At 40.7% G+C, this 25,316-nt stretch overlaps 2 protein-coding genes and 1 pseudogene across 4 annotated transcripts in view; 2 read left to right on the top strand and 1 right to left on the bottom strand.

Moving 5' to 3' along the window:
- ARIH2 (ariadne RBR E3 ubiquitin protein ligase 2) overlaps nt 1-20,324 on the bottom strand; it is a 50,463-nt gene extending 30,139 nt beyond the window's left edge. The window contains exons 1-3 of one of the 3 annotated variants that reach the window (XM_060109320.1): nt 19,452-20,324; nt 16,077-16,135; nt 14,391-14,733 (exon numbers count right to left, since the gene is read on the bottom strand). In XM_060109320.1, the coding sequence (XP_059965303.1) occupies nt 14,391-14,639 (249 nt within the window). In that variant the 5' untranslated portion in view covers nt 14,640-14,733; nt 16,077-16,135; nt 19,452-20,324. Of the gene's footprint in view, nt 1-42; nt 89-14,390; nt 14,734-16,076; nt 16,136-19,451 lie in introns of those variants that run through there. The other 2 variants (XM_060109319.1, XM_060109321.1) reach the window with 2 other exon arrangements.
- LOC132496791 (uncharacterized protein ARIH2OS-like) lies at nt 18,962-20,154 on the top strand. Its single transcript, XM_060109324.1, has one exon. The coding sequence runs from the start codon at nt 19,475-19,477 to the stop codon at nt 19,865-19,867; it is 393 nt and encodes a 130-aa protein (XP_059965307.1). The 5' UTR covers nt 18,962-19,474; the 3' UTR covers nt 19,868-20,154.
- Nucleotides 20,325-25,168: 4,844 nt separating the features above from the next.
- On the top strand, nt 25,169-25,257 carry LOC132498062 (small nucleolar RNA SNORA70; annotated as a pseudogene).
- Nucleotides 25,258-25,316: the final 59 nt, after the last annotated feature.

Here is a 25,316-nt window from a genome sequence, read left to right as displayed (position 1 = left end):
CAGCAGCCCACCAAAACTGTCACCAGCCCTTCCCACACTTACCAGTGCCATAGGGAGGATGCAGCTGATGGCAGTGAGCATCAACGGCCTGAAAAAATACAGGTGGTAGTTTCAATTTTTATTTAGAATTCTTACTTGCCAACTGCCTGAAATCTTTTAAGGCTACATGAATGGGTCTCCATGCCTCAGCCTGTTGTTAAGCCACTTCATGGTCCAATCACATTTGTTAACAAACACTAGTGGTCATTCACTAAAAGGCAGAGATGAAGGAAAAGAGTGAATTGTTGGCCAGCTTCTGGGCCTGGGGTAGAAAGGGACATGATACAGGAAAACTAGCCTAAGGAGATCAAGATGGATGGATTTTGGTCTTGGAGGGTAGAGGGTGAGGCAAGAAAGTACTGAAGGAATAAGAGAAATAAGTAAGGTTAAAGCACAGAGACAAAGGAGTAGGTGAACACCAGCCTAGAATGGGGCAAAATCAGCAGTGGTGGTGGTGGTAGTAGGGTCCCAGAGTGCCTCTGACCTTAGCCAAGACCCACCCCTAAAGTCTAATTTAAGTGGTGGGCCTTCACTTCTCCCATACTTCACACCTTCATACTCTCAGCCTCTAAAAGGTCAGCTCTCAGGCACCTGATTGTAACTTTGCTTCCTTTTCTTTCTCTCCATGGAGGGAGGGCTGACTTGTAATTGAGGCACCCATGTATTACAAGTGTTTTAAAAACTCTGATTAATAAACACAAATTTGAAGATTTCTCTCCAGTCTATCCTTAATTTAGTCCTGTTATGGTCTCTGATCATTAAAATCAATACCAAAAACACCTAAAGACCTTACTAAAGTTATTTATGAAAAATACAATAAAGCAAACATACGAAAGTCATCCATTTCTTGACCATGAGGGTAATTTTTTTATTATGAAAAATTCCAAGCATCTATATAAGTGAAGACTCTAATGAAACCCATGTACCCATCACCCAGCTCCAACATCAACTCATGGCCAGGTCCACTGTATCTGCACCCTACCTATCCCCTACCCTCTAGATTATTGTGAAGTAAACCCCAGTCAGCATATCTTTTAGGTTTGCATTTCAATGACAATCTTCTGGGAAATACTTAGTACAAAAGGCTGATTACAGCCCCTTCTAGAATTCTAACAGTTTTCTAGGGGGATGCCATACATAGGCAGGATGATTGTAACTTCAGTGAACCAAGGTCATATCCAGTAACCACAACCAAAAGAAATGCAGACAGGAGCTGATAGCCAATGAACTACACATAGTAGGACTAAAAGCCAAGTCTCCTACCATATTCCCGCAGCTATAAGCCCATCTTGTCCATAAGTGATTTCAAACAATGCTGTCTTCTCCAGCTACTGCTACTGTGAGGAGACAAAGGAGAGGGAATACCAAATACCTCTAGGCAGTTCCAGCTAGGTCACCTCTCTTCTCCAGAGGACACCTCATAGGCTAGCATATCTTAGTGACAAAGCCACAAACACCAACAGCATGTTTCAAAGACAGAGCCACTGACTGCTGTTGTTAGCTATGCTCAAAACATACATCACATTTTTATAACTTTTATGTTTATGTAAACCTCCATCAGAATAGAAGCTCCTCTCTGAGGGAAGAGGTTTTTAAGAACACTTTCCTTCTCTGTCATACCTAAGCACCTAGAACAATGCCTGTGCCAGTACTAGGTCCTATATGCTAACGCTACCCTCTGCCGGTCTCCTATGGTCTAATCTCAAGCCACTGCAAATCCACAGGCTCCTCCAGAGCCCAGGCAGGCACCAAAGCCTTCCAAGCCCTTAGGGGGTGCACAATCTAGCAGGAGAGGCCAGATACAGCTCCAGAAGGGAGGGTTTAAAAAAAAAAGAAAAAGAATGGCGGGCTGAGAAGCCTTCTGAGGGTGACAGGAATGGCAGAGATGCCGACAGGAGGTTTGAGGAAGCAAAAATCAAACATTAGGGAGAGGAGCAACAGGAAAGAAGAGTTCAGGCTGGAATCTGGAGAAACCACTTCAAGTTTTTCAAGAGAGCAAAATAAAATGGTGCTTTTAGTGGGTATATCAGAAAATATGAAATAGAAGTAGAAAAGGTTTTATTTATTTATACCCCCTTTCTTTCTCACCATTCTAAAAAAGAAGGGGGCAGAAACTAAAGGCAAAGAGATCTTTAAGTTATTTTATGGTAGAGGTTAAACTATTCTTTCCCCATCTTTCCTAGCATCTATCTAAAAGACAACAGAAGACACTCAGAAACACTTCTTTTATTGGGAATCAACAAATTCTTTACCTATCCCAATTACCACTGAACAAAAAATAAATCAAATGGTTCATAAAAAGCACTTTGATGAAAAGGAACAACACCTGCCCCTCTGTCCCGCCCCACCCCCATCCTCCCAGTCTTCCCATCCAGGAGAAATCTCTCCCAGTCATTCCTCTGGGTTCTTCTGGTTGTTACCAACATCACTAAGTGGGCCCATAATTCTCTACCAGACTTAGCTTACTTATACCACTCCCTACCCACTCCCATCCAAGCCCCAACTTTTTGATATTAAAATCACTATTTTCAGTTCCTCTATCTGTATGTAGCCTTTGTAATTTTAAGACATTGTTTACAGGACCAGAATTGCATTTTCTACTCTGAGCTTCCAATGTCATGATCCTTGGCCCACTCGAAGAAGAATGTTCGTACATCACGCACAAATACATTATTAGTCGCTGCCAATCACTCATACTTGTGCCATACGGAGGGTTTGCTTTATATTTATTTGGCCTGTGATTTTTTGTGTGTAGTTTTTCTGCTTTGCATGGGAATTCTAATTCCCTTGCCCCTTGTGAAGAGACCTATGGTTTCTTCACCACATCCCAACCATCTTCCGGTTTCTTCATTCTATCTATTGCTGGAATCCACCTCACTCCTATTCCTGAAGAAATTTTTCTTGGATCGCACCAAGTTTCTGTTCCAATCTGGGCTGACCATTTTCCAGGCCTGTTACACAGCTGAACATGAGACTTTTCACTGGACTACTAGGTTAGTTCAATCATTTCTTTTCTTTTTTAAAATTAATTAATTAATTATTTTTTGGCTGCTTTGGGCTTTCGTTGCTGCACGCAGGCTTTCTCTAGTTGAAGCAGGCAGGGGCTACTCTTCTTTGCGGCCCACAGGCTTCTCATTGCGGTGGCTTCTCTGTTGTGGAGCACAGGCTCTAGGAGCACGGGCTTCAGTAGTTGTGGCTCGTGGGCTCTAGAGCGCAGGCTCAGTAGTTGTGGCACACGGGCTTAGTAGCTCTGCGGCATGTGGGATCTTCCCAGACCAGGGCTTGAACCTGTGTCCCCTGCACTGGCAGGTGGATTCTTAACTACTGCACCACCAGGTAAGTCCTCAATCATTTCTTGAATTTTATTTTTCTCTTTTTTGATTTTCATCTTGAAGTAACTACTTCAGAAAAGGTACAAGGGATGTAAATTTTGGGAGTCCTTACACATCTGAAAACGAGTTTATTTTTCAAGGAAAGAATTCTAGATTCAAAACTATTTTCCCTCAGGACTTTGAAGGCCATTGCTCCATTGTCTTCTGGTTGTCACTGCTGCTGCTGAGACACCTGATTCCCATTTCTTTTAGAAGACCTGATATATCTTTATGGAAACTTTTATTAGAGTTTTCTGTCTATCCCTGTTTTTCTGAAATTTCACAGGGACAGCTCTGGCAATGGGTCTTTCTTTATTCTTCTGGGCAATGAATAGACCCTTTCAATATGAAGACTCTCCTCTCTTTGGCTCCTGGAAATTTCCTTCTTATACTTTTTAATATTTTCTTTCCTTCAATTTTTTGTTCTCACTTCCCACAAATCCTAGTAAATGCTGGATCTCTGGATTGAACCTTCATGTCTGTTTTTTCACATACATTTTTTGCCTGCATGTTGGCTTTACATTGAGAGATTTTCTTGATTTTATCTTCTGATCTATCTACAGAATATTTTTTAACTTGACAAACCCATAATTCACCTCCACAAGTTCTTTTTGTTTTTATTTTCTTCCTGATGGCATCTCTGACTGTTTTATAGATGTCACATCTTCTTGAGTATCTTGGCAAATACTAAATAGTGCACTTTTAAAAACAAGCAAAATTACCTGCTGGTCTGTTTCAGCTAAGGTCAATTTTTCTGTTTCTCTTTCATTTTGCATCTTTCCTCAAATGTCTGGTAATTCTTGGTTAGCCATTCACATTAAAAAATGAAGAGTCACCCAAAAAGGGGGATGAAGTACTGATACATGCTACAGCTTGGATGAACCTCAAAAACATTATGCTAAGAGAAAGCAACACAAAAGGTCACATATTGCATGATTCCATTTATATAGCATATATAGGTAAATCCAGAGACACAGAAAGCAGGTTAGCAGCTGCCAGAGATGGGGGGAATGGAAAGTAACTGCTTAATGGGTACCAAGTTTCCTTTTGGGGTGATGAAAATGTTTTGGAACTAGATGGAGAAGATGGTTGCACAACACTATAAGTGTACTAAATGCCACTGAATTGTATACTTTTAAAATGGTGAATTTTATGTGAATGTTACAATTTTCAAAAAGGGGGCCTTAGGAAATGAATCCTAGCTCTGTGTATATGAACAGACCTGCCAAATGACAGGCTTTTCTTTAGGGTGACTGATCAAGGGCAGCAATTATTCAAGACTCAAAGGCTCCCAAAATGACAAATGAAGAGAACCAAATCTTACATTCTCTAAATGCCCTATTTCTCCCCAGATTATCCAGATTATTTTGCCGAGAGACCAAGTGAGAGCAGGGCTGACTGTTCTACATACGGACCTTTAATTAATCCCCCATCTGCAGCACACTTATCTTTCCCAGTCTTTGTCAGTCAAATCAGAGCCCACAACCTCTTCAAAGACATGTTGGACAAACTGGCTCCCATGTGCAATGATGTCCCACATGCTCCCCCCACATGTTCTCTTTGTTAATCTGTGTTTATAACATATATATGCCTTTACTTTCATCTTCATGGTTATTTAAAAATGGAGGAGCACCTCCATATTTACCGCATGCTCTTTAATAATCTCTCTTCCTGCCCTCCCCCCAGCTCTCCAGGCAACCATTAATTCACTTTCCTTTACGATAGATAAGTTTGCATTTTCTAGCATTGTATATGATTAAAATAATAAATTGTTTATTTTTTCCCAAGTTTCTTCATGCAGCATATTTTGAGATTTATCAATGATGTTTATATGAGCAGCCCACTCTTTTTATATTGATGACAGTACGCTGTTCTATGGGTATGCCACTATTTGTTCATTCATCTGTTTGTGGATATTTGGGTTGTTTCCAGTTTTTGGCTATTGTAAACAGAACTGTTACAGACATTTGAATACCAAACAAGCAAAAACAAATGGAAAAGGGACAAACATATGTGAGGGCAGCCAATCATCTTGAAGCAAAGACTTCAGGTGTTCTACTAGTGTCACAAAATAAAAACCCTTTAAAACATTCACATTGTATTTATGATTGCAGATACTATTAATCAGTTTTATAGCTACTCATTATCAACATGGACATAAGAACCCACTTTTATTTTGGTAAGGAAATATGAAGTAATGTTTAGACATCAAAAATATTACAGGAAACCTACCCAATTTGTGAGTATAGGTGGGCAGTTTACATCCTACTCTCAATCTAGTTAAAAAAAACAGTACACTCTGAATGTTGGACATATCTTTTCAGCAGCCAAAGAAAGGATGCACTCCTCTTTCCTCATTTTGATAACCTGAATCATTTCATAATTTTTTGTACTTTTTTGTACTTCCACATGAATATAATGTAAAATACCTCACCTCACCTCTGAAGATTCTGTTTTATTACATCTGCACGAAGTTCAGTCTTCTGTATGAGAACTGCCAAAACTAATTCTGACATGCACACCAAGCTGGGAACCACACGTCCACTAGGTATATATTATCTGAACTCAAAAATCAGCTGGCTTCATGGAAGCCCTTCAACAAGCATGTCTTCTATTTACAAACATGAGCACACAGAGTAGAGCCTTGGGGCTAGATTCTCAACTTTTCCAATTATTGGCCTGGGCTCAGACAGTCAGATCAACAAGCAACACTTACTGAGAACAAAACATAACCTGGCATTTTTTGCTAGATGCTGTTATACAAAGAAAAAACATGGACCTCTATCTCAAAGAGTTCAATCCCTGGCTTACAAACAACTAATTTTCCAAATAGCATAAGTACATACCAAGAAACATGCACAGGGACTTCCCTGGTGGCACAGTGGTTGAGAATCCACCTGCCAATGCAGGGGACATGGGTTCGAGCCCTGGTCCAGGAAAATCCCACATGCCATGGAGCAACTAAGCCCGTGCGACACAAGTACTGAGCCTGAGCTCTAGAGCTCGCATGCCACAACTTCTGAGCCCATGTGTCACAACTACTGAAACCTGCGCACCTAGAGCCTGTGCTCCACAACGAGAAGCCATTGCAATGAGAAGCCCGCACACCACAATGAAGAGTAGCCCCTGCTCACGCAACTAGAGAAAGCCCACGCGCAGCAACAAAGACTCAATGACGAAGACCCAATGCAGGCAAAAATAAATAAATAAACTTAAAAAAAGAAAGAAACATGTACCACAAAGTTGTATAGAGGCAAGAGTGTCTGACTGTGGAGATCAGAGAGGGCTTCATGGGAGAAGGGAGTCAAGGGTAAATCCTCAGTTTCCAGCTTGGTAGATGGTGGTATCACCAATTAAGATAGAGAATCCAGAAAGCCACGTTTGATGGCATTGGAATATTTCTTGTAAAACGTGGCAAGGCTATATACAGACTGGAAAATGATGGTGAGAGCATTGAAGAAACCAGTAAAAGTCTAAAACAACGGAAAAAGGAAATGAGTGGGTAGAGCATGTACTGGCCAGGAAAGAAACTGCTCGTCACAGAGAGCAACATTCTCAGATAGAGACCACTCTTTGTTCATGATTATAAGAACAGCTCTGTTCTCCTGTTAAAATCTCCAAACAAACCTCTCACTCTTCCTGCCTGTACTTTCCTCTATTTATAATTGATAACTTGTGGTTATCACAGTAAAACCATTTCATGTTTATAAAGGCTCGTGATAGTTTAAAGAGAACACAACGTAAGCTTCAAATTCTGACAATTCATGACAGTTTAATTAATCAAGCTACAGGCAGACACATTTCAGGACGAGCAAGATGAGAAGCTTCCTGTTATCTCAGTCTGTACCTTTCTCAAATCTTTCCTACAACTCTTTTTTTTTTTTTTTTTTTTTTTTGCGGTACACAGGCCTCTCACTGCTGTGGCCTCTCCCGCCGCGGAGCACAGGCTCCGGACGTGCAGGCTCAGCGGCCATGGCCCACGGGCCCAGCCGCTCTGCGGCATGTGGGATCCTCCCGGACCAGGGCACGAACCCGTGTCCCCTGCATTGGCAGGCGGACTCTCAACCACTGCGCCACCAGGGAAGCCCCCTACAACTCTTTCGAGCAGATAACTCTAATCCTTTAAATTTTTCCTAGAGCAGCAGGGGAGTGATATTGGGACAGAGTAAAAGTTAAAGTAAGGAGGTGCTTGGGAATTCCCTGGCGGTCCAGTGGTTAAGCCTCCACACTTCCACTGCAGGAGGCAAGGGTTCGATCCCTGGTTGGGGAACTAAGATTCCTGCATGCCATGTGGCATGGGAAGAAAAAAAAAGGTAAGGAGGTGCCTTAGTAACAAGGATCCCAAAATCAACTAAGCTAAGCACTTCATTAAGGAGTGCTGTCAATGCAGGCACAAGACCAACCGCTGCAGTTCATCAGAAATGTAGGAACAAGACAGGGTACATTCCCCTATAATCTTTTCCTAGTCCCAATTCAAAATTCAATTTGTGTTATTTTTACTTTTCTTATCAGTAGGCCCCAGGAGAAGGACACTAGAAGCTTTGGATGAAGGCAAAAGAGTCCAAGGTACATGATCCAACTACCACACGCACGCTCAGAAGCATCAGTCAGTAATACGTCACCCAGAACCTTCCACAATGTGGCTCTTACCCTATGACTCAAAATGCACAATCCTGAGAATGTTTTAAGGAACCACAGCAAACATGTGAAAGCAATATTCTCCTCATTCAACTCTTGCCCTGCTTCTACCATGACCATGTTTGAACACTCATGTGCCAGGCACTTTATATGCATCATCTCACTTAATGCTGTGAAGAAGGTATTAATTATCATTATTTTATAGATGAGGAAATTGAAGCTTAGAGATGTTGAGAAACTTGCCCATGGTCATGTTATATTAAATGGCAGAAAAAGAACTGGAACCTAGTTATCTGACCACTAGCCCAGGCTCAACAACACAAAGGCCACATCCATGAAAATACTCACAGCAATATAACCAGTCCCCATAACTGTAACACATAAGTACTCACCTAAATGCCCAATGTGGAAAGCTTGAGCAAATTATGGTTCAAGAAAAAGATGGTATGTTATCCCTAAAATAACTAATGAGGATGAAGTATAAACAAGAGGAAATGTTTGAAGTTTACACAAAAAAATAGAATATATAAATATATGTACACAATGATTACTAGAATGTACCGTTGCCCAGATCAAGGATTCTTGTCTATTTTGTTCACAGCTATTTTCCCAGTGCCTGGAACATAGTAGGTGCTCAATAAATATTGGTTGAATGAATGAATGAATTGCAGCACAGTAACATTATCTATGAATAGGGACAAGACCTAAGGATAATAAGCAAGGAAGAAAACTTTTATTTTACATTAATGGAATTATGAATGATATTCTTCAACTGTAGTAACATCTCAACAATAAACATTTAAATATAAATAAGTTCAGGTTTAGGACAACTGTGGAATTAGAATCACCCCTTGATTACAAATGGTTTACACGGTTCCTAAAGTAGTGTGAAAGTACAAGAAAAGACCAGAATGAAAGCTGGCCTTGAATCTGATGAAGAGCTTCTTTTCTGGAAGGCAGTGAGCATGTTGTGTGTGATGCCAGGTACACAGTGAGGACACAAAGTCAATGATAACAATAACCTTTCTAAGCTGGCAAGACAGGGACAACTCTAGCACTAGCTATACTTAGGCAATTCTCAATGTCACTCTGGACATTTCTCATCTCCCTTTAAAAAATAAATTTATATACCAGTAAAACACGAATCAGACTTCCAGACTAAAGCATGGTGAATTACGTCAACACATCCACTAACAACGAACTATCTGAAACACAGGAATTTAATCTAGATTCTGAGATACAGGCATGCAAAGAAACCTGACATCAGATCGTAAAAATAGAAATCAGATGTCTGTTCAGCACACAAACATTCAGTGTTACTAGGCTCAGCTTAAAGATACTTTTCCATGAGTAGTAACAAGAAAACAACCATTACTTGGTTAATTAATGAATGTATAAATAAAAGTAAATGTTCTTAAAATTCAGCTATACCAGAATACAAGAAAGTTGATTTAATAAATAAAGTTAGTCTTTTCCAGATATTATACAAAAACTTAGTGCCACTTGAGAGAAAGGATAAATATAAGGTATTTGTTGTTAAGAATATTAACTGCTTATGTTACAAATGACAAATGCATAGAAACCAGGTTGTTTTGAACAAGGGACTATAAAGACTTCTGCACTTAAAGTCAGAAATCCTGAAAACTCATGATTCATCCACAAAAGGGAAAAATGATCCGCAGAAAAAGAACTCTGAGAGATTTTCCAGCCATATTTTGCTGAATAGCAAGCACTAGATCTTAAAACAAATTCAAGCAAGAGGGTGGCAGAATAGAGTGTTCTAGGGAACATTTTCCCAGCTCTACTACAGTTAATACAGCAATTCGTAAAGCAAGAACTGTAGTAAAAACACTCATTAATAACCAGTTTATTTCTCTAACCCTATTTGAGGAAAACCAGGCTTGAGAAAATGAGCAGCACAGCTCAGCAATGAAGTTTAAAAAATCAAATTCTTCCCTCCAACAGTAAAGACACCTTAGGCTGCATTCATGATCCTCTACATTTTATTCCTTTTTACCTATACATCTTAGTCTCCCACTCCAGCCCAGAAGGTAACTTCCCCATCCCCATGCTTAACCGACCCGTGGACTTTGGTTACTTGCACTGCTGTTGCACCCTATCTTGAAGTTTATCCTATCAGCAGAAAGCTCAGATAGCTCACAGTAGCTCCATGGACTAGATCTAGCCCAAAATGTACTATTTCTTCTCCTTTCTGAAGCATGAGCGGGACTCTGAGCAGCAACACTCTGCCTCTCCCGCCCACAGCCCTGACATGCTGCTGAGAGAAGGCGCACACAACGTGGGAGACACTTCCAGCCCATCGCCAATGAAACCCAGCCTGGGCTCTCTCTGGGGCTCAACCATGCCTAATCTCCTTCTTAGGCAGCCTGACAGCAAATGCCTCATGCAATTCAGGGAACAGTACCAACAGGATTCACTGAATGACAAAATTATTCTAAGTTAACTATAGCACATTTTGCAATAAAAATGCCTGTTATTACTAGAAAAGGCCTCCCCTCATCTATAGCAGCAATAATAATCTTTGTGTAAGTTTCATATAAAAATACAGCATGTAGGGTTTCCCTGGTGGCACAGTGGTTAAGAAACCACCTGCCAATGCAGGGGATATGGGTTTGAGCCCTGGTCCAGGAAGATCCCACATGCCGTGGAGCAACTAAGCCCATGCACCACAACTACTGAGCCTGCACTCTAGAGCCTGCGAGCCACAACTACTGAGCCCACACGCCTCAACTACTGAAGCCCACACACCTAGAGCCCGTGCTCCACAACAATAGAAGCCACCACAATGAGAATCCCGCACACCGCACCGAAGAGTAGCCCCCACTCACCGCAACTAGAGAAAGCCTGTGCGCAGCAACGAAGACTCAACACAGCCAAAAATAAATAAAAATAAATTTAAAAAAAATTTTAAGGTAACTTTGTTTTCTTTAAAGACTGAAATATCACTAAAATATTCGTCAGAGATTTCCCCCCTCTTAAAACACAATCCACCTCACTTGGCAATCATTTCATCTTTCACGACTATTCCATTTGTATAGGATGATAGCTCATTCTCTAAACAATGCTTCTGTTTTGCCGTTATTTGAACATCAGCAGTCCCCCCCCGCCACCACCCCATAGCAGATAAGCATTTTCTCTGTTGTCTATCCTCAGTCCAGGATCTGATTTTCTGGGCACTTTCCTTTCTCAATTAATGATCTTACTCAAGGACTGGTCCCAGAATACATACAGGAAGACCCTCTGACACCAAGGGTCCTCACTAAACCAAAAGCCCAGTGTCCCAGGCAACTGGCAATTTTCTACCCAGGTAACTGGCAATTTTCTACTTAAAAGACTTCAAATCCCAAAAGGTAACAGAAGGCTTAATTTTGTTAGGCTACAGCTCACCCATAGGCAACTGCCAGAACACAACAAAATGAGTAACACAGATCAGTGGAAAACTGATGCCACTCCTCAAACTTAGCTTTTGTTCATGGACACAGCTGCTCATAAGGCTCTAATTTTAAACTACGTACATATCACATTTCCTACTAGCTGAATAACACCTAAATCATATGAAAGAATTAAATATCTCAGTAAGTCACAGAGTTGTGCAAACAGCACCATGACCAATGAGGGAAATCAGTACTGACCTGGGTGATGACTACTGAGCTCCATTCTCAGAGACACATGCGACAGGGGAGTGACAGTAGCCAAAGCACCTGGGAACACCATTCTGTAAACTCAGCACTTAAATTATTTCCTCCTGTCTCAAAAAAATTTTAAATACAAAAATAAAACCAATGCTAGTTTTTAGCCAGCCTGAGAGAGGAAGACTGTGTGTGATTCCTTCTCCCTTACTCTTAACCAAGCTATTTCTGCCTGTCGTCTTTGGTCAAATTCCTGAACCACTTAAAACACCAGTGAGCCCCTTTATGTGCAGCCAAGCCACCAAATAAGCCAGAACCTTTGCTGCCCAGCCCCAGAAAGGAAATGGTGTTAACATGCTCCTCAGTGAGGGAGGGAAAAAAAATCCATCTTCTACTTCTACCATCATCTAAAATTTCATGGATTATTTTCCTCTTTGCTTCATTTTCTCTTTAACCAATTCCTGGGGTTTCAACTTTCTTCCATTTCTCTTTGTTCCTTCATCTCTGTTCCAAGTTCTTTTTGTTCTACTCTTCATGATCTTGAGGGACAGAATAATGCCCTTTTACGACAGTAGAGAATGTACAGCAGGGACTAGGGAATCTAGCTCACACCAATAACATCAGCTACATCATCAAAAGTTGACAAAATCCACAAGTATCTCAAAATTATTCAATACCTATTATGGATGAAACACTGTGATAGAGATGATGGGAGCGAGAAGGTAAAATGTAGTTTCTGCCTTCCAGGAAGTAACAATCTAGTTGGAGAGAACATGCAAAAACATGTGAAAAGGTAAAACAACATGAAGCAGTCAGAAGACTGCACTATACGATGTAATAAACATGGGCTGACACCATTGTAAAGCACTTATACTCCAATAAAGATGTTAAAAAAAAAATGGGCTGTAACATTTGGACACTGGGACCAAAAGAAACAACCACTGTGTTCTAGACGGTCTTGAGGAGGCTCACTCAGGGAAATCACAAGGTAGACTCTGAAGGAGTCCTGAGGGTACTAAAAGGTGAGGAGATGAAGGGAAGGTTTTCCAGGGGGCCGACAATATGACAGCCTAATAAAAAGGAAGGACGTAAAATGGTAAATTTTATGGATTTTACTACAATTTAAAAAAAAAAAAGGAGGAAAGGGCCTGTGCCCCTCAGCTGTGCCCCGCTCTAGCAGGTCAGGAAGTCAGCGCAAGGGGCTGGACAAACTGAGAATTCCTACGCATAGATGGGAACATCCTGATGAACTTAGTCAATTGATACCGTCCAGAACCACACACCTGACAATTTTTTTTGTAATTTTAAATACCAAGACTATGTATAATATGGTTAAAGTAAAAGAAACTAGTTGACCAGATAGGGAGAGGTATGAATAATGAGGAAGGAAAAGATCTGATGCCTCTTTTCTACCCGGGAAATGCCCTTGGAAAGCAGAGGTCCCAGCAGTTTTGTTATCGTTATGGTGGAGAAATCCCAAACCCAGAGGTTCCAATGGGTCTCCATTCTTCAGAGTTTTATGCTGAGCACAAGAGAGGAAATGTGCACACTTCTAGGAGTGAGTCACACAAAAAGCTTTAGCTTTCAGCTTCTAGCTAGTTGCTAATAAAGCCCTGAGTGTCCAAATCCAAGGTATTAGTTAGCCTTTGCCGATCACCTGGAAAAAAAAATTGCCTGAACTAGTAGATAAAGCAACTTTTATAGTGATGACCCATGGCACACCTTAGTTATTTCCATTAAATACCAACATGAAAATTATTTGGTTGAAATCATTCCAATGTGCTCTTGATCTTCAATTTTAGCAAACAACGAAATCCATGTAACAGTTCCTGAAAGGAAGGTCAGGGAAAACAGTAAAGTAGGAGAAATTTCCCCACTTTCACATAATGGCCAATATTAGAGGAGAAACATGCTGGGAAATTGTCTAAATGACTATAATAATATTCACATTCACAGTACATGGTGTTCTACGTGGCTATGCTATGTACTAGTGTAATATTACGTAGTACAAAAGGTACATAGTGAGGACAGTAACTGGCCTGAGGTGCAAGATATTGAAAAGTAAGCTAGTTTAAGTGTTAAAAATAAGGTGCTTGCTAGAATAACCAATTTTGTTAATTACTTAAAATTTCAATTTAACACCCCCCAAAAATCAATGAAATATAAGCTATGAGAACTTGGTTTATTCTTAGCTATTGCTAAAATCTCTTTCAACATCAGACATTAGTCATCAGTATATGAAACAAATGAGCTCATTAGCCCAGAAGCACTGATTATTCACAGCAAACCAGGAGATCTAGGTACCTCTCTTAAGACATTTATCAGTCACCCACACACTGTTGTGTTGAAGATGGTGATTCTGATGCTTATCCTATCTTACCTCATAAAGTTTCATAAGACTTTCTGAAACAAGTGTTAATCTATGCAGTTCTGCTTTCTATGTACTTCTGGTCTATTTTTCCTGAATCCACCCCACCCTTCCTTTCTAATTCCTAGTAGTCTGGGAAGCTGAGGACCATAGATATGCACATATTAGCAAACAAAGTAAATGCATCAAATGTGTCCAGATGATGCAACATACACTTATATTTGGTTTCAAGCTACAGGCCATTCGATCAGTCTGGAGGAGACGTTAGCAGCAGCTCATATTTAATTGCAGGAATTACACTTGGGAATTGACAACACTGCTCACCTTTAAGACGGAGGCTAAGCTGGTCATGTGCTCATTGAGGGCACCCTCGGACTCCTTGTAGGTCAAGCAGGTGAACTGGTACTCCTCAGGATCAAAGGCATCGGCCCCCTGCTGCTCCACATCGCTCGCTACGCCCACATAATAGTCCTCTATGTCCCCAGGGTCCTCATCCTCTTCCTCTTCCTCACAATTCGGGTCATAGTCCTCTTCATTGCTGTCAGACCCCTGGCTATTCATGTCCACAGACATCTTAACATCCAGACGAGTTGCAGATCAGGAAAGCAGTTTTTTCCCCTCCCCACAAACTTTACCACTTTCTCAAATGCATTAGTGTTTTTGTCTTCTAAGGGAAGAAAACAAAAAAATAAGTGTTACTTACTTTCACGATGAGAAGCTGCAACAGAAACCATTCAAGAACCAAAATGGCATAGCCCTGGTCCTACCCCCACTATGGCTTATTCCAACTCTCCCCTCATACAAGAAACCTCACCACCATCTCTATGCCCAGGATTTTCAAAGGGAAACCCTTTCCTGGAGGGGCAGAAGCAGTTAACAATGTAACTTCGCATGAAGGGTCTGGCATGAAAGAGTAAGGCTATCTGCTCTATGTCAAGGAGTTAAATTCCCATAGATTTGTCCTTCCTGCCAGGGTCCTTAAGAGAGGAGCACATTCCCACAGCTGGCTGCCCACAGAAGAAGCATCCTAAAGGCTAAACAACCAAAGTTTAAAATCTCTTAGCTAATTATGCTCCACTGAGTGGTGACACAGACAGTACATAAATAGGGACACAGTTCTTTCCCTAATATCTAGGGAAAAAGAAAAAATAGTAGAGTATAGTAAAGAAAAAGTAAAAACCACATAGCTCTTCAACATCCTCCTCTAGTCTGCAAAGTTAACTGATTTTTCCATTTTAAAGGGTTCTACTAATCCTTTAAAAGAGGAACTTAAGAGGTAAAGAAACTGACACAATAGTGAAGGAAAACTATATTCTGCCTTAGCAGGATCAAGGCTAGAATCTACTTAGGGTAAAGAAACAAGAGATCAAATGTAACCAGCTACTGAAAAATCCTCACAGATCAAAATATTACTCAATTACATATAAATGAAAAGAGAATACTAGTTGAGAAAGCAAAACAGTCACAAGTCTTAACGTCTTCTCAGAGAGGACTCTGGCAAATACCCATTAACTTCTCTGCACAAGAACTATTTCAAGTGATCATTTCCAAGGAACAGTATCAAATAGTGATTTAAATCTAAAAATAATAGGACCTTAAAATGCAAGAGCATTTGGATTGAACAGTATGTAAATAATTTACATAACCAAATCTGGATTAAATACTAAGGTAAATTTAAAACCTATTTGAAGTAGATAATCTCTCCCAAAAAAAAATTAAAACAAAGATTAAAAATCAATGTGTGCTGAATATGTAACCAGTCTAAGGGATTACAGAGCCACATTTTAATGATATTATAAAAATATCAGTGAATCTACCTCTGATATGTTACCTATAAATGCTCAAATTAAAAAATAAGTCACATTAATGAGAGGGCAGTAACGTAATACTTGCAGTTTGACTTTTAACAAAATTGTTTTGTATGCTAGAACCACCTCATCACAACTGAACTTAACTATGGTATTTTTCCTTTAGGAGAAAAAATTAATCTTTAAATTAAATTAAAAATACCTGTAATTCTTGAAGATCTTTCAGGAAGATGTTACCCAAATAGTCTATATAATTTCCATCTAAAATGAAAAGAGATAGTTCTATTTACATATTTTAAAATTGGTACCCTGAGTTTGCAAATTTATTTTTTAAAAAGACATTTAAAACGACAAGCAGCAAGGGACCAGAAATTATTTTCTTATAAGTCCCACAGAAATCTATATGTCATAATTATATACTGACAAGAGTTACATGGCCTTCTAAAAAAAGAAAGTACTGAAAGTAAACAGCACGACTTCCCGGGTTGCACAGTGGTTAAAAATCCACCTGCCAATGCAGGGGACACGGGTTCAATCCCTGGTCCAGTAAGATCCCACACGCCACAGAGCAACTAAGCCCGAGCACCATAACTACTGAGCCTGCACCCTAGAGCCCACATGCCACAGCTACTGAGCCTGCATGCCACAACTGCTGAGGCTCACGTGCCTAGAGCCCGTGCTCCACAACAAGAGAAGCCACTGTAATGAGAAGCCGGTGCGCCGCAATGAAGAGTAGCCCCTGCTCACCGCAACTAGAGAAAAGCCTGCGGGCAGCAATGAAGACCCAACGCAGCCATAAATAAATAAATAGACTTAAATAAATAGACTTAAACAAATAGACTTAAATAAATAAATAAATAAACAGCTAACAATAATTCAACCTGGGGTACTTGTGAGAGAAATGGATACCCAGTTCCCTCCCTCAGTTTGAAAGCCCACCACACCTCAATTTTTTTTTTTTAATTTTTATTGGAGTACAGTTGATTTACAATGTTGGGCACCACCTCACTCTTATTGTTAACATTTCCTAAGTTAACTACCACAATTTCAATGTTACATAGAGGTTGACAAAGCAAATCATAACTGACTTAAACTGGACTTTTGCTATGAAGTCATCTCCGCTAACACTTATAGAATACTGCCAATATTTCAGATCTCACTTTATTCATGAAAAAAAAATTTTCAAATAAAAAAGTCCCCAAAAGAAAAGAAAACAAAAAACAAAACAATACAAAAAAGAGAGAGAGAGAAAACAGAGGGAATTCCCTGGCGGTCCAGTGGTTTGGACTCAATAAAGAAAAAAAAAATGTCTCCAGTAGAATACCCACTAGGCAATATTAACACCCATTTCCCACCTCTCTTCTGACATGCTCAAGGGCTACCTGACTTTCTCAGAACTACAGATCCCAATATCCAAGACTAAATAAGTACTATTTGCTTACTTAATTAGAAATTTTATGTCCACTTCTTTATACTTTTGAATTTCTTGGAAAACCAGAGCTTATAACTTTCAAAGAAATACTTCAAATACAAACAGGCAAATTTAAACTAAATGAAAATCAAAGTCCAAACAATGATTGTGGAAGATGATTTCCAAAATAGAAGACGAATAATTGATTTTTTTATTGTTTTCTTTTATCTGCATTTTTATGTACGATACTGCTTATTAGGCAAATCTGCATAAAGAGCATTATAAATATTGCTCCCATCTACAAAATATCACTACCAATAATAGCTTTCATTTAATGAGAGCCAACTTCAGGCCAGACTCATTCTCATTAAATGTTTATAAAACCCTACAAAGTGGCTATCATCCCCTTCTTACAAATGAGGAAACTAGAGTTCAAAAAGATTAAGCAACTTGCCCAGGACCACACTGCTGCCAACCAGTAGAGTCCAGCGTAATACTTTCACCAGATCCAGGGCCTATGAGGACTCATAACGCCCCATCACCCCCCTAGAGAGCCTAATACTATCTACAAAGCTACCTCCAGAATCACAACAAAAAAAGCACCGTTTTGGGCTTCCCTGGTGGCGCAGTGGTTGAGAGTCCGCCTGCCGATGCAGGGGACACGGGTTCGTGCCCCGGTCCGGGAAGATCCCACATGCCGCGGAGCGGCTGGGCCCATGAGCCATGGCTGCTGAGCCTGCGCGTCCGGAGCCTGTGCTCCGCAATGGGAGAGGCCACAACAGTGAGAGGCCCGCGTACCGCAAAAAGAAAAAAAAAGCACCGTTTTCACTTTCTCTAGATTTTTCTCCAGGATTTGGGCTTACAGATTGCCCATAGCCTTCTCACCAACCAAATATTCAAGAAACAGGGGAAAACTTCAGGCTGCCTTCCAAAAAGGAGAATGTCATTTCATACTTACTGGGTGTTCTAGGTCCAAATTTAAATAAAACCTTAATTTTAAACCTTTTCCAAGTTAAATATCCCTATTCTATTTGAAAGAGTGCTGACATTGCTTAAAGGGGCCAGTATGTTATTACTATATTAACAGAACTGATGATAACGCTTTGATTTCCTTTGGATATTAAATATTATCCTTACATCCCAAACAGAAAAGGAGTAACAGAAATTACTCCTCCCCCTTCCCCCAAAGTCACGTTCAGAAGACCTGCCACCCACCCTGGGCTAAAGAATTCAAACGGAAGACTTCTCAGTTTAAAGATGACAAGAACAAAACACAGACTTTTTTGTGGGTCTGACAACGTTTACTCCAGACGTAATATTTAGCACTGTAGGGTCAGTTACTAAGTCTACAAGTCCGAAGAAAATTACTTGATACAAAAATATGAACTCTGTCTAATACGGTAGCCACTAACCACATGTCGTTATTTAAATTTAACTTAACTTAAAAATTAAATAAAATTTCACATTTGCTTTTTCAGTTGCACGAACCGTAAGTCAAATGCTCAATGTCCACGTGTGGATAGTGGCTACTCTACTTAACAGCAAAGATACAGAATATGACCATTGTGGCAGAAAGTTCTATGGGACAGGGTCAGTACTGAGGTGAAGTCATCCCAGAACACGGTTGCCTCTGCCGCCGCTAGCACAGCAGCGTCGGGCGAGGCGTCGACGCAGCTCCTGGGCCGCCTGTCCCGTCCGAGGAGCCGGGATATCCGCGAGGACACGGAGCCCACGCGCTGCGGGACCCTTCACCAACGGGCGTTAACTAACCGCGCGGGCGGCACTGCTAAAGCTCCCAACGATGACTCGAGTGGGGAGCCCCGAAGGCAGCGCGTCTGCCGGCGCACCCGGCGGGGAGGGCCCAGATGCGCCGGCGCCAGTCGATCAGAGGCGCTGGCCTCCGACCTCACTGCGAGCTGAGCAGGCGGCGGGAGGAGGAATAACGGAGAGACGCCAGGCGCCGGTTCGCCCTGGCCTCAGCCTTCAGCCGCCCCTCGGCGGGTGGCGGAGTGCGCTGAAACAGTGTAAGAGCTGCCAAGGGCGCCGGGACCTCGCGGGCAGCGACGAAGGCGGAGCCCCGGCCGGGCTAGGGAGGCGCGCGGAGAGCCCACCCCCTCCCCCGGCCCGCCGGGGTAAACAAGGCCTAGACTCGCACCGCGCACTTACCGGGAGCCGTGGCCCCGCGGCCGATGAGCCCGGGCGGGCCAGACCGGGTCGGGCCAGGCCAGAAGAACCGGGTCCAGGAGCGGCGGCGGCGGAGGCGGCAAGCCAACGCCGGTCAAGGCCCGCGCTGCTTCCTCCGGCGAAGCCGTCTCAGCAGCTCCGGAAGTGCTCAGAGCAGTTCCGTCACTTCCGGCCCGGGGTCGACCCGCGGTCGCCGGGGTCGCGGCAGGCGCTGGGCAGTAACGCCTCTCAGCGGACGCTTCACTACAGCCCAGCGCTGCGACCCAGAGTGGGCCCAGAGCACAGCCAGTGCCGACGGCTGCGAGAGGCAGCAGAGGAGAGGATTCGACTTATTGGAGAGTGGTCACGGCATCTCTTCCGGCTTTTGCTTACCAGCGCCGCCCGCCGGGATACTTTAAACCAGGGTTCTTCTGTCGGACTCCTCACTTCTCTGTTTGTAATCGGTGTCTGGCACCGAAAAGACATCCAGACGTTCGTGGAGTGGATAAAGGACTGTTGTTTCCCGGCCGCTAACTAATCGAAGAAGAGCTAGGTCTTCGGGTCAGCGCGCAGGGCCGGGAATTTCTGCGTACGTTCTGAGGCCGTCGCCTGGTGGCCGCCGATTCACAGGACCACGCCAGGCTTCCGCTGCCCTCTCCGCGGCCTAGTTCGCTGCCTAATTCCTTGGCTTCCCATTCACCCAAGATTGAATCTTAACTGCCTTGTTGCACAGTTTCTTCAAACAGTATAGGAAGTGCCATTATGACTTTCAGTACCTTCTAGGGCTTTTGTCAAGTATTATGGATAGATAGAGCCGTGAAGTCCCACTCAAGTTGCTGCTGCACAACGTGGAAACGCCTGTGTGAAGCCAGTGACGTTAGGGAGCCTCCTCGCTGTGCAAGTCCGTAGATAACCCAAACCACTTCCACCCATACATGAGTCATGTATACACTGATATTCAAGATATTCAAGATACCGATGTGTAATGGGCTCTCTTTTTTTTAGTTCTTGCTTCTTGCATGTATTTGTGTATTTCTTATACCTGATTTTCAGCTTCCTGTTTAATTCAGAGCCTGTACCCAAGTCAGGTGCATTCAAATACTAGAAAGCCCCATATTAATTTGGAGTGAAAATTAATAGTAATGAGTAACATATTGTAGGGTTGTGAATTTTATGCATTAACAATGTAAAAGCTTATCTATAATCCAATGTACTTACTTGTTATGACAAAACATATAATCCCTTTACATCATGACACTAGCGAAGGACCCAAAATATATCTTCTGCTAATGAAATCTCTTTAATTGGAAGCCTTCACTTTGGGTCACTGGTAGTAAATCCTCTCCAGTGAATAAAAGGGAACAATCTGTTTTTCTGTATAATTATTGCTTTGCAAAATAGAGAATGAGGTCATTCACATATCAAGTACACAAGTGTATGTACAGTATATTGGAATCCAGTGTACAATCCTTATTTGTTCTCCTGTCTTGCCCCTCTTAAAGCTGAGTTTCTTAAGGGCACAGATCTAACCTTGTTTTCAATATTACTCTATTAAATAGACGTTTATTGGGCTGATGCTAATACCATTATTTTTAACTAGTGACAATTTCTCCCCAGGAAATAAAGATTTAAAAATTTGGCCAAAACATTTAAAAATACAGATAAAATTATGTGCACATGTATGTGCTTTAGAATGGTGATTCTATAGGAAAAAGTTTGCAGCATCCCATATGTCCAAAAGTAAAGGTTTGTTAAATTATGGTAAAATATACAATAAAGAAAACCATTAACAATTAGGCTGTATTGAGGCATCTATTAACAAGGAAAGGTATCTGTGATATGAATAGGATATGAAATGATGTGTGTAGTATTCTGTTTTCAAAATAAATTTGCACATAAGATATATAAATATAAAATATAATGTCTCTCTTGGTTTCTGTGGCACGGGAATCTGGACAGGCTACAGTGGGAATGATTTGTTTTAGCCCCTTGATGTCTGGGGCCTCAGCTAGAAGACTAAAATTTCCTAGCCAATATCATACAATTTTTCTTTTGTATAAATCTTAGATTCAGAATGACGTGTTTTCACGTTTGAAAATTCACTGGAGAGTGTTGAATTTCTAAGAATAACTTAAGGGTAGTACTGATATCCTCAATATTGAGTCTTTGCATCCAAGGAATATAGTATTTCTTTACAGTTATTTTGTTTTTCTTTTATGTATTTGAATTGTTATAGTTTTGTTCACATGGATCTTTGGTTTAGTCTTGCATACATTGTGGGTTTTGCTATTATTCTGAATAGGACTTTTTCTTCATGTTTTCTAATTGGTGATTGTTAACATATCAAAACGTTATTGCTTTCCAACATTGTTCTTGTGTCTGTCTCCTTACTTAGCTTGCTTATTAGTTTTAGTGGATTTTCAACTGATTGTCTTCAATTTTCAAAGTGAGCATTTGGATCATTTGAAAATAGGGATATTTTGGACTCTTAATTTTTAAATTTATTTTCTTCCTTTTCTTTTCTCCCTCTTTTTTCACCTCCCTCTTTAATCCCCTCCCTCTTTTCTCTTTTTTTTTTTCTTCCTTGCTTTCCTACTTCCTTCCCTCCCTCCCTCCCTATTGGTATTTTTGCATTAGCTACCATGTCCAGTAAAACGTTAAGCAGTAATCATGATTAAAAAACATCTTTACCTTTGTTCCTGTCATGAATAGGAAAGTTTCTAATATTTCACCAATAAATAATTTTGCTAAGAAAAATATAGTAGTTACTAGTTTGCTTTAAAAAAAAAAAGGTAGTTACTTTTTGTCTATTACAAGGGTGTTTACTTCAAATCTTTTTTTTTTTTTTTTTTTTTTTGCAGTACGCGGGCCCCTCACTGTTGCGGCCTCTCCCGTTGTGGAGCACAGGCTCCGGACGCGCAGGCTAAGCGGCCATGGCTCACGGGCCCAGCCGCACCGCAGCACGTGGAATCTTCCCGGACCGGGGCACGAACCCGTGTCCCCTGCATCGGCAGGCGGACTCTCAACCTCTGCACCCCCAGGGAGGCCCCTTTTTTTTTTTTTTTTTTTAGGTGAAGGAAAACGAAGAGAATTTACTGCCTTTAAAATAAATGCTAATTTTTTTTTCAAGTAAAAGGAAAATGATAACAGTGAAATCTGGAACTTTACAAATTAAGGAAGAGAAATTGGAATGATAAATATCTGCATTAGTTTCCTAGGACGGCCATAACAAATTACTATAAACCTAGTAGCTTAAAACAACAGAACTTTATTCCCTCCTAGACTAAACTTCTGGTTGCTGTAAGCCTAAGAATTTGTCCCTTTCTTCTAGGTTGTACATTTTATTGGCATATAGTTACTTGTAGTAATCTCTCATGATCCTTTGTATTTCTGCAGTGTCACTTGTTACTTCTCCTTTTTCATTTCTAATTCTGTTGATCTGAGTCTTCTCCTTTTTTTTTCTTGATGAGTCTGACTAATGGTTTATCAATTTTGTTTATCATCTCAAAGGACCAGCTTTTAGTTTTATTGATCTTTGCTATCGTTTCCTTCATTTCTTTTTCATTTATTTCTGATCTGATCTTTATGATTGCTTTCCTTCTGCTAACTTTGGGGTTCTTTTGTTGTTCTTCTTCTTTCTCTGATTGCTTTAGGTGTAAGTTTAGGTTGTTTATTTGAGATTTTTCTTGTTTCTTGAGGTAGGATTGTATTGCTATAAACTTCCCTGTCAAAACTGCTTTTGCTGCGTCCCATAGGTTTTGGGCCACTGTGTTTTCATTGTCATTTGTTTCTAGGTATTTTTTGATTTCCTCTTTGATTTCTTCAGTGATCTCTTGGTTATTTAGTAGCATATTGTTTAGCGTCCATGTGTTTGTATTTTTTACAGTTTTGTTTCCTGTAATTGATATCTAGTCTCATAGGGTTATGGTTGGAAAAGATACTTGATACGATTTCAATTTTCTTAAATTTACCAAGGCTTGATTTGTGACCCAAGATATGATCTATCCTGGAGAATGTTCCATGAACTTGAGAAGAAATACACTTGAGAAGAAAGTGTATTCTGTTGTTTTTGGATGGAATGTCCTATAAACATCAATTAAGTCCATCTTGTTTAATGTGTCATTTAAAGCTTGTGTTTCCTTATTTATTTTCATTTTAGTTGATCTGTCCATTGGTGAAAGTAGGGTGTTAAAGTCCCCTACTATTATTGTGTTACTGTCAATTTCCCCTTTTACGGCTGTTAGCAGTTCCCTTATGTATTATGGCTGTTAGCAGTTGCCTTATGCCTTATGCACCAACTCCTATGTTGGGTGCATATATATTTATGATTGTTATATCTTCTTCTTGGATTGATCCTTTCATCATTACGTAGTGTCCTTCCTTGTCTCTTGTAACATTCTTTATTTTAAAGTCTGTTTTATCTGATATGAGTATTGCTACTCCAGCCTTCTTTTGATTTCCATTTGCATGGAATATCTTTTTCCATCCCCTCACTTTCAGTCTGTATGTGTCCCTAGGTCTGAAGTGGGTCTCTTGTAGACAGCATATATATGGATCTTGTTTTTGTATCCATTCAGCAAGCCTGTGTCTTTGGTTGGAGCATTTAATCCATTCACACTTAAGGTAGTTATCAATATATATGTTCCTATAACCATCTTCTTAATTGTTTTGGGTTTGTTATTGTAGGTCTTTTCCTTCTCTTGTGTTTCCTGCCTAGAGAAGTTCCTTTAGCATTTGTTGTAAAGCTGGTTTGGTGCTGAACTCTCTTAGCATTTGCTTTTCTGTAAAGGTTTTAATTTCTCCATCAAATCTGAATGAGATCCTTGCTGGGTAGAGTAATCTTGGTTGTAGTTTCTTCCCTTTCATCACTTTAAATATGTCCTGCCACTGTTGGAAGACTCAATATTGTGAAAGTGACTATACTACCCAAAGCAATCTACAGATTCAATGCAATTCCTATCAAATTACCAGTGACATTTTTTACAGAACTAGAACAAAAAATTTTTAAATTTGTATGGAGACACAAAAGACCCCGAATAGCCAAAGAAGTCTTGAGGGAAAAAAACGGAGCTGAAGGATCAGACTTCCTGACTTCAGATGATACTACAAAGCTACAATAATCAAGACAATATGGTACTGGCACAAAAATGGAAATATAGATCAATGGAACAGCATAGAAAGCCCAGAGATAAACCCACGCAGCTATGGTCAACTAATCTATGACAAAGGAGGCAAGGATACACAATGGAGAAAAGACAGTCTCTTCAATAAGTGGTGCTGGGAAAACTGGACAGCTACATGTAAAAGAATGAAATTAGAACACTCCCTAACACCATACACAAAAATAAACTCAAAATGGATTAGAGACGTAAACGTAAGACCGGACACTATAAAACTCTTAGAGGAAAACATAGGAAGAACACTCTGACATAAATCACAGCAAGATCTTTTTTAATCTACCTCCTAGAGTAATGGAAATAAACAAATGGGACCTAATGAAACTTAAAAGCTTTTGCAAAGCAAAGGAAACTACAAACAAAGTGAAAAGACAACCCTCAGAATGGAGAAAATATTTGCAAATGAATCAACAGACAAAGGATTAATCTCCAAAATATATAAACAGCTCATGCAGCTCAATATTAAAAAAACCAACAACCCAATCCAAAAATGGGCAGAAGGCCTAAATAGACATTTCTCCAAAGAAGACATACAGGGGCCCGGTGCGCAATGGCTGCAAACAGCAGCCTCCTCAGTAGTGTATGCAGCCTGTTGCCTGTATGGGTTGCCCTAAGGGACCTTGGAGACAGCCCTTCCAGTGGACATTAATGACTGGCATGCTGTCCTCAATCTAGGCTCCAGACAGGTATG

The sequence above is a fragment of the Mesoplodon densirostris genome, chromosome 10 (assembly GCF_025265405.1).
Source record: "Mesoplodon densirostris isolate mMesDen1 chromosome 10, mMesDen1 primary haplotype, whole genome shotgun sequence".
NCBI classification, from domain to species: domain Eukaryota; kingdom Metazoa; phylum Chordata; class Mammalia; order Artiodactyla; family Ziphiidae; genus Mesoplodon; species Mesoplodon densirostris.
The sequence above is the reverse complement of the archived record's forward strand: the minus strand, read 5'-3'. Positions and strand labels throughout refer to the sequence as shown.

What these genes read in the sequence shown, in the direction of transcription:
- LOC132496791 (XM_060109324.1), top strand. Translation starts at nt 19,475, where the DNA reads ATGAGCCCGGGCGGGCCAGACCGGGTCGGGCCAGGCCAGAAGAACCGG.